Below are 18,089 nucleotides of genomic sequence, written 5' to 3'. Positions count from 1 at the left end.
CTGCTCTCTCCCTCTCTGACTAGCAGACTGCTGCTCTCTCCCTCTCTGACTAGCAGACCGCTGCTCTCCCTCACTGACTAGCAGACCGCTGCTCTCCCTCACTGACTAGCAGACCGCTGCTCTCTCCCTCTCTGACTAGCAGACCGCTGCTCTCCCTCACTGACTAGCAGACCGCTGCTCTCCCTCACTGACTAGCAGACTGCTGCTCTCCCTCTCTGACTAGCAGACCGCTGCTCTCCCTCTCTGACTAGCAGACTGCTGCTCTCCCTCTAGCAGACTGCTGCACCAAAAGTACAATGTGGAGACTAGTGATGTTATTCTGTAGCTTCTGCTCAGAGTAGTCTTCATGTGTGCTGAGAGCATTTGATTCCTCATATGTCATTAAGAAGTTTCTGGTAGTTCTGAAACAGGGAGGCAGGGAGTAATTTTATGGGATCTTTTTGGGGGAATAAACAAAACAACTGGTTTAGAAGTTTTTGGTGCTTCTCAAGTCGTGGAAGCAGTCATTTCAAGAAAGCTCTGGCTAAGATTTATTTTATTTTATTGCATTCAGGGTATTGACCATGTGATGGGAAATTGAAGACGACATGGCATTGGAAGGCCATTCTAGCAGATGTGTAAATTTACCAGAATACATACAATTAACCTTTTAGTCATTTGGCTCTGACTTACCAGAGTAACTTACAGCTAGTGCATTCATCTTAAAGGGGCAATCAGCAGTTGCTAAATCCATTTCTGGCCTTAGAAATGAAAGGTTCTGAACAGTCATTCTGCAAAATACTTTTTATCTCATGGCTAACTACCAGGACATTTGTAAAGCCAGGCTGAAAGGGTGGGGAGCTTACATTCATGAGCACACTTTGACTGACAGCTGATGATGTCAAGCAACTTGGATGCAGTGAGCAGTGTTGCAGTAACATCATCTCAAGCTCATTTGGTGAAACACAAAGCAACTCAAACATTGACATTTGCGTCAGTGATATCATTTTTTTTTATACAAGCCAATACTTATTTAAATTAGATAAGAGAATATCATGTTACCGTTGGTGTATTAAAATGAGAGGTAAGGTGATGTCACCTTGTCCCCTTAATAATGAATCCAAGTGTTTGACATGGGGGAGATAACCAGACTTGATCAATGTAGAAGCAACAGTCATTTTTCATGCTTTGGTCATCATACTTTGATCTAGGTTTCCTTCATTCAAATATCATCCAATTTCATGAAAAACATGATTTTGATTGTTCATGACCTTTAATGATCTGTACCCATTGATTCTTGAAGATTATAACTTATAAATGCCTCATGAACTTTATTCAACCCAATCAGAACCCAAAATATACGCTTGTTTTACTCCAATGTTTGTTAACAAAGAATATATGGTTAGAACTAACTTATATTGAACCTTTATTTAAGGAGACAAGTCAGTTAAGAACACATTCTATATTTACAATGACGGCCTACCCAGACCAAACCTGGACGACGCTGGGCCAGTTGTGCGCCGCCCTATGGGACTCCCAATCACGGCCAGATGTGAAACAGCCTGGATTTGAACCAGGGACTGTAGTGACGCCTCTTGCACTCTGATGCATTGCCTTAGACCGCTGCGCTACTCAGAAGTCCCCTGAGTTATACTGTGTCATGGATGGTCAGTCCTTGCATCCATCCATAGCTATGTCTATGAATTTGACAGTGGTTACATTTCTCCAGCCCCATCCATCAGCTGTTTACCAAACAGGTGAAGGGATAATGCCTTGTTATTATTTATACTGCTGATTGACGCTTTAAGATAGCTAGGTGAGTCCACCACATAGTAAAATAAATAATCCCCTCAATAAAGCAGCTATCAGCAAAGTCAAGACATTTTTGACATTTGAGTAATTTAGCAGACGCTCCTATACAGAGCGACTTACAGTAGTGAGTGCATACATTTTCATACTTTTTAAAATTTTTATACTGGTCCCCCGTAGGAATCAAACCCACAACCCTGGCATTGCAAGCCCCATGCTGTACCAACTGAGCCACAGTTAGTATGAAAAGTCAAGTAGGACCTCAATGTAGTTGAATGTGATTTCTTAAATATGTTTATTTTGTAATTGTGTGCAGAATTATAATGTTTTGTACACGTGTGTATGTTTTATTATTCCGTTTTTATTGTAATGTAACAGGGCTCTCTTGTAAAAGAGATTTTGAATCCCTGTTTTAAATAAAAGTTCAATATAAAAGTGCAAGAAAGGCAAGGGGTTTGTTTTTTCTTCTTCTGTGTGCTGTAATAACCAGCCCTGTGTCACAGCCCCTGTGTCTCATCCCTAGACCCTTACAGCACTGCTACCTGGCTCTTAGATATGTCAGAGCACTGTAAAGCCCTCATTCAGCCCAGGTCTCAGACAAGGATCCATGCTACACTCAGTTAAGTGGAACACTTTAATTACCTTTTTATTAGCGGTGTATTTTGAGATCCTAAACCAGGTGAAGGAAAGTCCAGGGAGGACATTGTCGATAGCCTACAGACAGACAACTGTGACACATCATATTATATAGCCCTTCTTGCATCAGCTGATATCTCAAAGTGCTGTACAGAAACCCAGCCTAAAACCCCAAACAGCAAGCAATGCAGGTGTAGAAGCACGTGTCTTGGAGCTTGTCTAACATAATAACAGATTGGACCTGAAATGTATCTAGTCTCTCTGTTGTTCATTTCATTTCTTGCAGTGCCTATGGCTCTCTTGATGAAATTGTTTTGGAAAAAAACTACCACGTGACATTTTTCTCTTGTATTTTTTTATATTTTTTTTGGGGGGGGGGTCGATCCTCTCGTTCCGAGATGAGAGGTGACTGCTGGGTAATGACAGAGGTCAAAGGGTCAAGGCTCACTGGAAAACGGTCCTTCGTTTAGTCTCTAGTGAGAGGCTGTAAACATTTGCCATGACATAAATTGACGTTAACACACATACTCTCAATCCCATTTAGGCACACAGTCCTCCCTGAGTTTGAATTCTCCAGTGTGTGCGTGCGTGTTCCCCTCAGGTCTGCGCAGGATGTGACGGATGGCTCTCAGTATTTTGTGTTGTTGATGATCACAGACGGAGTTATCTCTGACATGGTGCAGACCAAGGAGGCTGTAGTCAATGTGAGTACAGTACAGTTCATCTTATCTGCGGATAGTGCATTGTTCTGAGTTGCGTCTGTCTGCAAACCAAGCATAGCCTACTACTGTCTGTCTGTAACTCCTAGTTTGTTCTCTCCCTACAGGCAGCTGCTCTCCCCATGTCCATCATCATCATCGGGGTCGGACCTGCAGAGTTTGACGGTGAGCATGGCGCCCCTAGAGGTAGAACAGAGGAGCAAACTCTCCTGTCAGCTGTTATTGGACTATTTATAAGGAGCTTTTCTCCTTTTGAGGGTTCCTTTAGAAAATCAGTGTTGCAGAGTCAAGTATCCTGGTCCTTTTCAGATCAATGTCTCCTTAACGAAGGGAGGGAGGGGAGTCTCCGTTCCAGCCCAGCGAGGCGTAACCCTAGGCATCATCTGCGCTCGATTTGGCTAAATGTTCCCCTTGGTTAGGCAATCGAAAGCATTGAAGTCAGCCAAGAATTGCTCAGGTCACACGGTCAGACTGCTTGTTAGCAGCACGTTGGAGCAACTCTTCACCAGTAGCTTTTTGAGAAAATGTGTGTCTGTGTGCTTCAAGGCTTGTCTGGTTTATTTGTCCGATCCTGTGTGTATCTGGGAGTTGTGTGCGATTATGAATGCTTCTTTATGACAGGGTTGATCTGTCTCAGTATCAGACTCAATGAGATGTTCTGTAAGACTTTTAGAATTACCTTTCTATTCATTTTACATTTTAGTCTTATCCAGACACTCTTATCCAGAGCAACTTAGTGAGTGTATACGTTTTTATATTTATTCATACTGGTCCTCCATGGGAGTCGAACACACAACCCTGGCGTTATGCTCCACCGACTGAGCCACGCAGTATCAACGGGTCGACGGTCCTTTAACAGTGGTCTGATTTTAAATAACTGTTAGCACCACTTCACAGTCCCGTTCTAGTATCTGCAGACGTTTTGACTTGAGCTGTTCCCAGGAGTGCTAGTCTGAAAATGTCTCATGTATCGTGTCAAACTGACTTGTGTTCCCTATCTTTGTTTTTCTATTATCCCCCCTCTCTGTCTAGCCATGGAGGAGCTTGATGGTGATGAGGTCAGAGTGTCCTTCAGGGGGCACTTTGCTGAAAGAGACATTGTGCAGGTAGGTTGTGGCCAGACAACCGAGAAATGTTAAACATTTAGTCTATGTGCACTAACGTTATATTTGACACAAGGAAAACCGCACGCTGTAGTAGTTCTGATACAGTCATGTATTTATTCACAAGAACCAAGAAGTTTATTCTCCCAGACGTTAGGGAAGACTTCCAGTGCTCTACTACAGTGTGTCCTGTCCCTGTCATCGTCCCCCCCCAACCCCCCTACAGTTCGTTCCTTTCCGGGACTACATGGACCGGTCGGGGAACCAGGTCCTGAGCATGGCCCGGCTGGCTAAGGACGTGCTGGCTGAGATCCCTGAGCAGCTGCTGGGGTTCATGAAGACCAGAGGCATCGAGCCCCGGCCCGCCCTCACCTCCTCAGACCTGCCCGACCTCCACCGTCACATCTGACACCCCCACTGTAGTGGGACAGCACCCCCCCCCCCCTTTGGGTCTACACATATTTGATGCTCACACACACACACTTGACATCTCTCTCATCTCTTTAAACCCTATGCCATTGCCATTTCATTGCAAGCCGATGACGCCTCCCCCTACAACTGTGCATGCTTAACACAGTTTATATCTACACATAGAATGAATGTATTCATACATTGTGCCATTGAACACGTAGGGGTGGGTAGATTGAGCACCCAATGCAATAGCCACAAGCACCGTCACTTCTGAAGAGAAGGGAGAAATATAACTGACTATGCCATGATGTATCAACACAATGCTGTACACTTAGAACGTTCACATGCATATGCAGAGGGAGGAGTTACAGTCTGTGAAAGTTATTGATGTAGAAAATATACCGAACAAAAATATAAACGCAACATGCAACAATTTCAAAGATTTTACTGAGTTACAGTTCAAATGAGGAAATCAGTCAATTGAAATAAATTAATTAGGCCCTAATCTATGGATTTCTATGGTAACACAGAATACAGTTGGTCACAGATACCTTAAAAAAATGGGCCTCACAATGAGCCTCAGGATCTCGTCACGGTATTTCTGTGTATTCCAATTGCCATTGATAAAATGCAATTGGGTTCATTGTCCGTAGCTTATGCCTGCCCATACAATAACCCCACCGCCATCATGAGGCCCTCTGTTCATCAGCAAACCGCTCGCTCGCTTTTTCTTCCGCTTTGACATTACAGAGTATTTTGTGTAGATTGTTGACAAAAAATTACAATTAAATCAATTTTAACCCCACTTTGTAACACAACAAAATGTGGAAAAATAATTTCTGAGGGCACTGTATATGCAAAGCAGCATAGCCATCAACTGTAGAGAACTGGTAAACAACTTAAATCAATGATCATCGCTGATTGATTGATTTGGTAAACAAACTTGACATATTGTTTTCAGCCCACACCTCCACACAAAATCTTCAATTACTGTATCCACTCCCTCTCTCTGAGTGTCATGTTATAATGCAACAATGGGTTTTTTCTGTTGCCTTTCATTTGATTTTCTGAAACTAAATGACTCAAAGAGTGATTTATAAAAACCAAGCACCAAAACACTTGAGTGCAGTTGACTGTCTTTGGGGAGATGAATGAAGAGGTTATCCTGGGCAAACTGTATTATGGGTTTGTTTTGTTGATGATTGATCTGAAGCGGGTCTTGTGTCATGAACTAGGGGTCGGTTCAGCAGGACGCAGCGTTTTGGAACGTTCAGATAGAAATATGTTATGTAGAACAAGCATGCCTTTCCGACATGTAAAACAAGCAATCATGTCGGCTCTATTCAAGGCATTTCTATCTGCAACGTTTGGCAACTGAACATGTGGCCCTGGAGAGTGTTGACACGGCTGGCATGGGGCCCAGGTCACATGTTCGTTAGCGCCAGTCATTCTCACCCCCCTGTCTATCAGACCATCCTGCCCAGCATGGGATGATGCTGGGCGCAGATTACACCCTGCTGGAACAGAAATGCCAGTCTCAGTGCCCTCCTGCAGTGAGGGAGAGGGAGACCGAGGAGGTAGGGGGAGGTTGAGGAGAGATAGGGAGGGAGGGGAGGTTGAGGAGAGATGGGGAGGTTAAGGAGAGATAGGGAGGGAGGGGAGGTTTGAGGGGAGATAGGGAGGGAGGGGGAGGTTGAGGAGAGATAGGGAGGGTAGGGGGAGGTTGAGGAGAGATAGGGAGGGAGGGGGAGGTTGAGGAGAGATAGGGAGGGAGGGGAGGTTGAGGAGAGATAGGGAGGGAGGGGGAGGTTGAGGAGAGATAGGGAGGTAGGGGGAGGTTGAGGAGAGATAGGGAGGGAGGGGGAGGTTGAGGAGAGATGGGGAGGGAGGGGGAGGTTGAGGAAGATAGGGAGGGAGGGGAGGTTGAGGAGAGATAGGGAGGTAGGGGGAGGTTGAGGAGAGATAGGGAGGGAGGGGAGGTTGGGAGAGATGGGGAGGGAGGGGAGGTGAGGAGAGATAGGGAGGGAGGGGGAGGTTGAGGGAGATAGGGAGGGAGGGGAGGTGGAGGAGAGATAGGGAGGTAGGGGGAGGTTGAGGAGAGATAGGGAGGGGGGGGAGGTTGAGGAGAGATAGGGAGGGAGGGGGGTTGAGGAGAGATAGGGAGGGAGGGGAAGGTTGAGGAGAGATAGGGAGGGAGGGGGGTTGAGGAGAGATAGGGAGGTAGGGGGAGGTTGAGGAGAGATAGGGAGGGAGGGGGAGGTTGAGGAGAGATAGGGAGGTAGGGGGAGGTTTGAGGAGAGATAGGGAGGGAGGGGGAGGTTGAGGAGAGATAGGGAGGGAGGGGAGGTTGAGGAGAGATAGGGAGGTAGGGGGAGATTGAGGAGAGATAGGGAGGTGGGGGAGGTTGAGGAGAGATTAGGGAGGGAGGGGGAGGTTGAGGAGAGATAGGGAGGGAGGGGAGGTTGAGGAGAGATAGGGAGGGAGGGGGAGGTTGAGGAGAGATAGGGAGGGAGGGGGTTGAGGGAGATAGGGAGGGAGGGGGAGGTTGAGGAGAGATAGGAGGGAGGGAGGTTGAGGAGAGATAGGGAGGAGGGGAGGTTGAGGAGAGATAGGGAGGGAGGGGAGGTTGAGGAGAGATAGGGAGGAAGGGGGAGGTTTGAGGAGAGATAGGGAGGGAGGGGAGGTTGAGGAGAGATAGGGAGGGATGGGAGGTTGAGGAGAGTTAGGGAGGGAGGGGAGGTTTGAGGAGAGATAGGGAGGGAGGGGAGGTTGAGGAGAGATAGGGGAGGGAGGGGGGAGGTTTTGAGGAGAGATAGGGAGGAGAGGGGGAGGGTTGAGGAGAGATAGGGAGGGGGGGAGGTTGAGGAGAGATAGGGAGGTAGAGGGGAGGTTTGAGGAGAGATAGGATGAGGGAGGGGAGGTTGAGGAGAGATAGGGAGGGAAGGGGGAGGTTGAAGGAGAGATAGGGAGAGGAGGGGAAGGTTGCGGGAGGAGAGATAGGGAGGGTAGGGAGGTTGCGGAGAGTAGGGAGGGAGGGGGGGTTGAGGAGGATAGGGAGGATAGGGGAGATTGAGGAGAGATAGGGAGGTGGTTTGTTAAGGGAGGTTGAGCGAGAGATATGGGAGGAGGGGGAGGTTGAGGAGAGATAGGGAGGGGGAGGGGAGGTTGAGGAGAAGATAGGGGAGGGGGAGAGGGAGATAGGAGGAGGGAGGTTGAGGAGAGATAGGGAGGGAGGGGAGGTTGAGGAGAGATAGGGAGGGAGGGGTTGAGAGAGATAGGGAGGGAGGGGAGTTGGGAGAGATAGGGAGGGAGGGGAGGTTGGGCTGTGACAGTAGGGCTCCAGCGGTTTGGTTGATGTTTTTATTTTTTGTTGTGTCAGAATGAAAGGAGAAAGAGAGAGGAAAGATTTCTGGATTTCTTGTTGTCATAATACATTGGAGAATCAGGCTAGCAACCCTGTTGCCACCTGAAGCTCCAAGCTTGTTCTGATCATAGTTCTATGGTTCTGATTCTGACATCAAAGCATTACAATCAATTATACACTGTCAATAAATCTCCTTTTTGTGACATCATTAAAAAGCATCTCAGAAAAACATCGCAGGTACTAGAATGCCCATCTCAAAATGTTCACCAACCTAAAATGTATACAGCAAAGCATTTTTTACACCAGTAGGAGTTGACCACAGCACTTGACGTTGCCAATGTTGAGTTAACCACTGTACATCCTACTTTCAATGTTTTTGCACAGTATCAGATGGAATGGAAACTGAGTTAACCACTAAGATACAGCAATAATTCAAGAATGTTTTCAACTGACTGTTCTGTAGAGTGGCTCAGCTCTAACACTAGCGGCACTGCTAATTGAGGCTCCTCTGAGCTCAGAACAGTATGAGGATGCTACAGACTGACATGATTTCCTGGTAGATGTGTTGAGCTGATAACGCTCCTGTATGGTGAGGTGAGGTTGGGTTGACCTGGCTTCTGTACGGGGAGGTGAGGTTGGGTTGGCCGGCTCCTGTATGGTGAGGTGAAGGTTGACCCTGGCTCCTGTTATGGTGAGGTGAGGTTGGGTTGACCCTGGCTTCTGTACGGGGAGGTGAGGTTGGGTTGGCCCTGGCTCCTGTATGGTGAGGTGGGGTTGACCCTGGCTCCTGTATGGTGAGGTGAGGTTGGGTTGACCCTGGCTTCTGTACGGGGAGGTGAGGTTGGGTTGGCCCTAGCTCCTGTATGGTGAGGTGAGGTTGACCCTGGCTCCTGTATGGTGAGGTGAGGTGAGGTTGACCCTGGCTCCTGTATGGGTGAGGTGAGGTTGGGTTGACCCTGGCTTCTGTACGGGAGGTGAGGTTGGGTTGGCCCTGGCTCCTGTATGGTGAGGTGAGGTTGACCCTGTCCTGTTGTGAGGTGAGGTTGGGTTGACCCTGGCTTCTGTACGGGGAGGTGAGGTTGGGTTGGCCCTAGCTCCTGTATGGTGAGGTGAGGTTGACCCTGGCTCCTGTATGGTGAGGTGAGGTTGACCCTGGCTCCTGTATGGTGAGGTGAGGTGAGGTTGACCCTGGCTCCTGTATGGTGAGGTGAGGTGAGGTTACCCTGGCTCCTGTTACGGTGAGGTGAGGTTGACCCTGGCTCCTGTACGGTGAGGTGAGGTGAGGTTGACCCTGGCTCCTGTACGGTGAGGTGAGGTGAGGTTGACCCTGGCTCCTGTATGGTGAGGTGAGGTTGGGTTGACCCTGGCTCCTGTACGGTGAGGTGAGGTTAGGTTGACCAGGCTCCTGTACGGTGAGGTGAGGTTGACCTGGTCCTGTACGGTGAGGTGAGGTGAGGTTGACCCTGGCTCCTGTATGGTGAGGTGAGGTTAGGTTGACCCTGGCTCCTGTATGGTGAGGTGAGGTTAGGTTGACCTGGCTCCTGTACGGTGAGTTGAGGTTGACCCTGGTCCTGTATGGTGAGGTGAGGTTGGTTGACCTGGCTCCTGTATGGTGAGGTGAGGTTGACCCTGGCTCCTGTATGGTGAGGTGAGGTTGGGTTGACCCTGGCTTCTGTACGGGGAGGTGAGGTTGGGTTGGCCCTGGCTCCTGTATGGTGAGGTGAGGTTGACCCTGGCTCCTGTATGGTGAGGTGAGGTTGGGTTGACCCTGGCTTCTGTACGGGGGAGGTGAGGTTGGGTTGGCCCTAGCCTCTGTATGGTGAGGTGAGGTTGACCCTGGCTCCTGTATGGTGAGGTGAGGTGAGGTTGACCCTGGTCCTGTATGGTGAGGTGAGGTTGGGTTGACCCTGGCTTCTGTACGGGGAGGTGAGGTTGGGTTGGCCCTGGTCCCTGTATGGTGAGGTGAGATTGACCCTGGCTCCTGTATGGTGAGGTGAGGTTGGGTTGACCCTGGCTTCTTGTACGGGAGGTGAGGTTGGGTTGGCCCTAGCTCCTGTATGGTGAGGTGAGGTTGACCCTGGCTCCTGTATGGTGAGGTGAGGTTGACCTGGCTCCTGTATGGTGAGGTGAGTGAGGTTGACCCTGGCTCCTGTATGGTGAGGTGAGGTTGAGGTTGACCCTGGCTCCTGTAGGGTGAGGTGAGGTTGACCCTGGCTCCTGTACGGTGGGTGAGGTGAGGTTGACCCTGGCTCCTGTACGGTGAGGTGAGGTGAGGTTGACCCTGGCTCCTGTATGGTGAGGTGAGGTTGGGTTGACCCTGGCTCCTGTACGGTGAGGTGAGGTTAGGTTACGCCAGGCTCCTGTACGGTGAGGTGAGGTTGACCCTGGCTCCTGTACGGTGAGGTGAGGTGGGTTGACCTGGCTCCTGTATGGTGAGGTGAGGTTAGGTTGACCCTGGCTCCTGTATGGTGAGTGAGGTTGTGACCCGGCTTCCTGTACGTTGAGTTGAGGTTGCCCCTGGCTCCTGTATGGTGAGGTGAGGTTAAGGGTTGACCCTGGCTCCTGTATGGTGAGGTGAGGTTGACCCTGGCTCCTGTACGGTGAGGTGAGGTTGGGTTGACCCTGGATCCTGTATGGTGAGGTGAGGTTGACCCTGGCTCCTGTATGGTGAGGTTGGGTTGACCCTGGCTCCTGTACGGTGAGGTGAGGTTGACCCTGGCTCCTGTACGGTGGTAAGGTTAGTTTGACCCTGGCTCCTGTGAGGTGAGGTTGACCCTGGCTCCTGTACAGTGAGGTTGGGTTGACCCTGGCTCATGCTATACTGGTTAACTGAATATGTGAACTGTTGTGTGGCCTTACAATCCCTCACTTTGCAAAGCCATGTCTTGTCAGTGTGGCTAGGGATGTATGTGTGTGTGGGCCACAGTTAGTCGTGCGTCTCTTGATCATACCTCGTCTCGTGCAGTGAAGAGGAGAGTTCGCATGCTGTGACTTATACTAAACAATCCTTGTTCTTGGTGTTTGATGATGATGTTGGGTCACTGTCCACTACAGCTGAAAATATATATATCTTAATATGCATTTCACTTTGTGTTACTTAACATTCTCATTTTGATCAACTTAATTTCCTTCAAACAGATAATGCTAAATGTTTTACGCCATGGGATTGAGTTAGTGTTTAGAACAACGCGTGTGAATAGATAAATTCATGTAAATACTATGTTGTTTCTCTATGCAGATGTATAATGCAATGGATATGATTTGAATGTCCATCCATTGTAAATATGAACATCAAAGGACGAGTTTGTTACAGTAGTATGCTAGGAGGTAGAAGGTTACTTTGAATGTAAAGGTAAACCTATAGTAATCCGTTGTTATTTGTGTCAAATGGATCGTGCATTTATCCATTTCCGGTATGTATTTCACCCAAGGACAGCCAACTCTTGTATTTCAACCAAGGACAGCCAACTCATTTGAATAACTTTAGTTTATCATATTGGATATGATTCAATAATCTTGATTTTAATTTGAGCGATTATTATACATTTATAGGCTACAGAAGATGGGAGGGAGCTCCATCAAAAGACAGCCCTTAGTCATGTAAGATGCTAAATTAATGCACATAAAATAAACCTTTTTGTAAACCTATCATGTCTGTGAGTTGGCGGTCGGGTTAAGATGTTGAAATTCACACAGTATGCATGCCTTGAGACCCATTCCAGTGGTCTTCAGATACCTACGGCTGGGATTCAAACCGATCTTGGGATTTTAGGCATTGTGGGTTTTTAAAGGCAATGTTCCCACGTTCGTAGAGATCCCATTCACAGTAAACGCTGCATATGTCGGCTCAATCGGAAATTGCCTTTAAAGGAAGAACCATTGTCTATAACATATGTCATGGATTGTAATGTCTATAACATATGTATGGCATTGTAATACATAACATATGTCTTGGATTGTAATGCCCATAACATATGTCTTGGATTGTAATGCCCATAACATATGTCTTGGATTGTAATGCCCATAACATATGTCTTGGATTGTAATGCCCATAACATATGTCTTGGATTTGTAATGCCCATAACATATGTCTTGGATTGTAATGCCTATAACATATGTCATGGATTTGTAATGCCCATAACATATGTCTTGGATTGTAATGCCCATAACATATGTCTTGGATTGTAATACCCATAACATATGTCTTGGATTGTATGCCCATAACATATGTCTTGATTGTAATGCCCATAACATATGTCTTGGATTGTAATGCCCATAACATATGTCTTGGATTTAATACCCATAACATATGTCTTGGATTGTAATGCCCATAACATATGTCTTGGATTGTAATGCCTATAACATATGTCATGGATTGTATGCCCATAACATATGTCTTGGATTGTAATGCCATAACAATATGTCTTGGATTGTAATGCCCATAACATATGTCTTGGATTGTAATGTCTATAACATATGTCATGGATTGTAATGTCTTAACATATGTCATGGATTGTAATACCCATAACATATGTCTTGGATTGTAATGCCCATAACATATGTCTTGGATTGTAATACCATAACATATGTCTTGGATTGTAATGCCCTAACATATGTCTTGGATTGTAATGCCTATAACATATGTCATGGATGTTAATGCCATAACATATGTCTTGGATTGTAATGCCCATAACATATGTCTTGGATTGTAATACCCATAACATATGTCTTGGATTGTAATGCCCATAACATATGTCTTGGATTGTAATACCCATACATATGTCTTGGTTAATGCCCATAACATATGTCTTGGATTGTAATGCCCATAACATATGTCTTGGATTGTAATACCCATAACATATGTCATGGATTGTAATGCCCTAACATATGTCTTGGATTGTAATGCCTATAACATATGTCTTGGATTGTAATGCCCATAAAATTGTCTTGGATTGTAATACCTAATATGTCTTGGATTGTAATACCTATAACATATGTCTTGGATTGTAATGCCTATAACATATGTCTTGGATTGTAATACCCATAACATATGTCTTGGATTGTAATACCCATAACATATGTCTTGGATTGAATCCTGCCCAACTCAGCTTTATGTGAACGCATCAGGTGACCATTAAAGCACTTTAAAACAGCGTTCCAAAGTGTGTGGTAGTATTTGTGTTCAGTATTTCTCGAGGTCTGTACTTTCAGTTTACAGGACCGTTCATGACGTCTTCTTCCTTAGCCTCTACACATACGCCTGATCTCGGGATCTTGATGCCATCTTGTGGCAGTGAAAATGTACTGGCAAAGTATCAACTCTCCAAAGTATAATCTACACATACGACAATTGAATTTGGATTTAACATTATTAACATACAGAACACATCAACTACTGAAGATCCATCAGGGCCCATGGTCTAGGCTGGAGGGTTCAGGTGAAGAAGTAGAGCTGCTTCTCCTTCTCCATGTCAGTGTCTCCGTCGTCATTGTTCACTAACTGCTCAGTCACCGGAGGTAGTGAGCGAGGCATCAGCTTCTTCCCGTCTGAAATCACAAAATTCATATTAGTGTCTGTGTCTATGTCTATACACTGACATCTGTCTGGTAAGGCTTGTCATGTATGATGCTTTCTTTTGTAAGGTCTGTCACCAACGTGGTGTTGTTGTCACCAACATTTAGTGTGTTGTCGTCACCAACATTTAGTGTGTTGTCTGTGACCAACATTTAGTGTGTTGTCTGTCACCAACATTTAGTGTGTTGTCTGTGACCAACATTTAGTGGTGTTGTTCTGTGACCAACATTTAGTGTGTTGTCTGTGACCAACATTTAGTGTGTTGTCTGTCACCAACATTTAGTGTGTTTTGTGACCAACATTTGTGTGTTGTCTGTCACCAACATTTAGTGTGTTGTCTGTCACCAACATTTAGTGTGTTGTCTGTGACCAACATTTAGTGTGTTGTCTGTGACAACATTTAGTGTTTGTCTGTGACCAACATTTAGTGTGTTGTCTGTCACCAACATTTAGTGTGTTGTCTGTCACCAACATTTAGTGTGTTGTCTGTGACCAACATTTAAGTGTGTTGTCGGTCACCACATTTAGTGTGTTGTCTGTCACAACATTTAGTGGTGTTGTCTGTCACCAACATTTAGTGTGTTCTCTGTCACCAACATTTGTGTGTTGTCTGTCACCAACATTTAGTGGTTGTTTTGTCTGTCACCAACATTTAGTGTGTTGTCTGTGACCAACATTTAGTGTGTTGTCGGTCACCAACATTTAGTGTGTTGTCTGTCCCCAACATTTAGTGTGTTGTCTGTGACCAACATTTAGTGTGTTGTCTGTGACCAACATTTAGTGTGTTGTTCTGTCACCAACATTTAGTGTGTTGTCTGTCACCAAACATTTAGTGTGTTGTCTGTCACCAACATTTAGTGTGTTGTCTGTGACCAACATTTAGTGTGTTGTCTGTGACCACATTTAGTGTGTTGTCTGTCACCAACATTTAGTGTGTGTCTGTCAACCAACATTTAGTGTGTTGTCTGTCACCAACATTTAGTGTGTTGTCTGTCACCAACATTTAGTGTGTTGTCTGTCACCAACATTTAGTGTGTTGTGTTTTGTATTGTTGTGTGTTTCATTCACAGGTCTCTTGGTGTCAGCCTGAGCTCTCTCCAGGGTTTTACGCAGGCGCTCCTCTTGCTGCATCTTCTGCACACGAACCTTCTCCACCCTTAGCCTGGAAACACAGACACATACAGTTTATTAGGTACACCCCCCCATTCATTCCTACAGACAGTGAATCAAGTGGCCGTTGATTGCTATATAAAGCAGGTAGCCAGGCATCGAGGCATTCAGGTACTGTTCAATTGAACGTTAGAATGGGCAAAACTAGTGACCTAAGCAACTTTGAGCTTGGTATGATCGTCGTGATCATCAATGACTCTGGAGCAGTGGAAACGCACACTCTGGAGTGATGAATCATCACGCTTCACCATCTGGAAGTCCGACGGACTAATCTGGGTTTGGCAGAGACCCGGAGAACGCTACCTGACCCAATGCATAGTGCCAACTGTAAAGTTTGGTGGAGGAGGAATAATGGTCTGAGGCTGTTTTTCATGGTTCGGGCCCCTTAGTTCCAGTGAAGGGACATCTTAATACTACAGCATACTATGACATTCTAGACAAATATGTGCTTCCAACTTTGTGGCAACAGTTTGGGGAAAGCCCTTTCCTGTTTCAGCATGACAATGCTCCCGTGCACAAAGCAATGTTCATACAGAAAGTTTTGCCGAGATCGGTGTGGAAGAACTTGACTGGCCTGCACAGAGCCCTGACCTCAACACCAAGTACCCGCAGCAATGTTCCAACATCTAGTGGAAAGCCTTCCCAGAATAGCAGCAAAGGGGGGACCAGTTCCATATTAATGCCCATGATTTTGGAATGAGATGTTCGATGAGCAGGTGTTCACATACTTTTTGTAATGTAGTATATGTTACCTAACTGACTGACTACTGATATGTTAGCTAACTGACTGACTACTGATATGTTAGCCAACTGACTGACTACTGATATGTTAGCTAACTGACTGACTACTGATATGTTAGCTAACTGACTGACTACTGATATGTCAGCTAACTGACTGACTACTGATATGTTAGCTAACTGACTGACTACTGATATGTTAGCTAACTGACTGACTAAAAAAAAGAGAGAGAGGTAGTGGGTGGTTCATTCTGTCATCCAAACATTTAGTGTGTTGTCTGTCACACCAACCATTTATGTGTGTATGTTGTCACCAACATTAGTGTGTTGTCTGTGACCAACATTTAGTTGTTGTCTGTCACCAACATTTAGTGTGTTCCTTCACCAACATTTAGTGTTTGTCTGTCAACCAACATTTAGTGTGTGTCTGTGACCATTTACAACATTTAGTGTGGTGAGTCACCAAACATTTGTAGTGTTGTCTGTCACCAACCATTTAGTGTGTTGTCATGTGTCACCAACATTAGTGGTGTTGTCTGTGAACACATTTTAGTGCTGTTGTCTGTTGACCAACTTTAGTGTTTCTTCACCAACATTTAAGTGTGTTGTCTGTCACACATTTAGTGTGTTGTCTGATGCCAACATTTGTAGTTTGTCTGTCTGTGACCAACATTTAGTGTGTTGTCATGTCACCAACATTTTTCACGTCGTGTTGTTCTTGATCACCAACATTTAGTGTGTTGTCTGTGACCAAACATTTAGTGCTGTTCGCACATTATAAGCTGTGTTGTCTGCCCCATACAACATTTAGTTGTGTGTTTGTACTGTCACCAACATTTAGTTGTTGTCAGCTTGTGTTTTGTATTGTGTGTTTCATTCACAGGTCTCTTGGTGTCAGCCTGAGCTCTTCTCCAGGTTTTACGCAGCGCCTCCTCTTGCTGCATCTTCTGCACACGAACCTTCTCACCCTTAGCCTGGAAACACAGACACATACAGTTTATTAGGTACACCCCCCCATTCATTCCTACAGGACAGTGAATCAAGTGGCCGTTGATTGCTATATAAAGCAGGTAGCCAGCATCGAGGCAATTCAGTACTGTTCAAATTGAACGTTAGAATGGGCAAATACTATGTGACCTAAGCAACTTTGAGCTTGGTATGATCGTCGTGATCATCAATGACTCTGGGACAGTGAAACGCACACTCTGGAGTGATAATCATCACGCTTCACATCTGAGTCCGACGGACTAATCTGGGTTTGCAGAGACCCGGAGAACGCTACCTGACCCAATGCAATAGTGCCAACTGTAAAGTTTGGTGGAGGAGGAATAATGTCTGAGGCTGTTTTCATGGTTCGCCCCTTAGTTCCAGTGAAGGACATTCTTATACTACAGCATACTGAGTGACTATCTAAGACAAATATTTGCTTCCACTTTGATGCAACAAACAGTTTGGTGGAAAGCCTTTCTGTTCAGCATGACATGCTTCCGTGCACAAAGCAATGTTTATACAGGAAAGTTTTCCGAGAAATCAGGTGAGAGAAGAACTGACTGCTAGACAACAAGGCCCATGACCTTCAACACCAGAGTAACACAGCATGCAATAGTTCCAAACATCTGAGGAAAAGCCTCTCCAAATAGCCAGCAAATGGAGGACCTTCAGTTCCATATTAAATGTGCCCATTGATTTTGGAAATGAGATGTTTTTTTCTGAGCACACGCCGTTTCACATCTTTTTTGTAATGTTAGTATAATGTTACCTAACTACTGACTACTGATATTGTTAGCTAACTGACTGACTACTGATATGTAGCCAACTGACTGACTACTAGTATGTAGCTAACTGACTGACTACTGATATTGTTAGTAACTGAACTGACTGACTACTATATGTCTAGCTAACTGACTGACTACTGATATGTTAGCTAACTGACTGACTACTGATATGTTAGCTAACTGACTGACTATGATATGTTAACTAACTGACTGACTGACTACTGATATGTTAGCTAAACTGATGACTAGTGATATGTTAAGCTAACTGATGACTACTGATATGTATGCTAACTGACTGACTAGTAGAATATGTCTAGCTAAGACTACTGACTACTGATATGTTAACTAACTGACTGACTACTGATATGTTAAACTAACTGATACTTTGAACTACGTGATATGGGAAATAGGTACTGAGCTGACACTGTATGTACTACGACTGATACTGATGTAGCTAACTGATACTTGATTGGTACTAAGACTACTACTGCTGTAGCTGCTACTGCACTACTGATATGTCAGCTAACTGACTGAACTACTGATATGTTAGCTAACTGACTTGACTTACTGACATTAGTGTAACGTAAACTGACTGCACCTACTGCGATTACATGTATACTGTACATATCGACTTTGTTTTCACTACTGACTGACTAGACGTGATATGTTAGCTAACTGACTGACTACTGATAGTTAACATGGAACTGTACATGACTATGGCTGATACTGTTTTCAACTAAACCTTTTGGTGAACAGGTGACTGAACTAGTGATGAGTGTTACACTAACTGACTGACTCAACTGATATGTT

General features: G+C 45.4%; 2 protein-coding genes across 4 annotated transcripts in view; one reads left to right on the top strand and one right to left on the bottom strand.

The window, feature by feature from the left end:
• LOC111966109 (copine-9-like) overlaps positions 1–4,735 on the top strand; it is a 78,783-nt gene extending 74,048 nt beyond the window's left edge. For all 3 annotated transcript variants that reach the window (XM_070444598.1, XM_070444597.1, XM_070444599.1), the window contains 4 exons: positions 3,026–3,128; positions 3,251–3,308; positions 4,176–4,249; positions 4,473–4,735. In XM_070444598.1, coding sequence (XP_070300699.1) covers positions 3,026–3,128; positions 3,251–3,308; positions 4,176–4,249; positions 4,473–4,655 — 418 coding nt within the window. In that variant the 3' untranslated portion in view covers positions 4,656–4,735. The remainder of the gene's footprint in view (positions 1–3,025; positions 3,129–3,250; positions 3,309–4,175; positions 4,250–4,472) is intronic.
• An 8,720-nt stretch (positions 4,736–13,455) lies between these two features.
• The window catches only part of LOC111966150 (cilia- and flagella-associated protein 100-like), a 17,841-nt gene continuing 13,207 nt past the window's right edge, over positions 13,456–18,089 (bottom strand). Inside the window, exons 14-15 of the mRNA XM_070444345.1 lie at positions 14,619–14,758; positions 13,456–13,568 (exon numbers count right to left, since the gene is read on the bottom strand). Coding sequence (XP_070300446.1) covers positions 13,456–13,568; positions 14,619–14,758 — 253 coding nt within the window. The remainder of the gene's footprint in view (positions 13,569–14,618; positions 14,759–18,089) is intronic.

The sequence above is a fragment of the Salvelinus sp. IW2-2015 genome, linkage group LG7, assembly GCF_002910315.2.
Source record: "Salvelinus sp. IW2-2015 linkage group LG7, ASM291031v2, whole genome shotgun sequence".
Classification (NCBI taxonomy): Eukaryota; Metazoa; Chordata; class Actinopteri; order Salmoniformes; family Salmonidae; genus Salvelinus; species Salvelinus sp. IW2-2015.
Note: the sequence above shows the minus strand (reverse complement) of the source record. Positions and strands in the feature narration are given on the sequence as shown.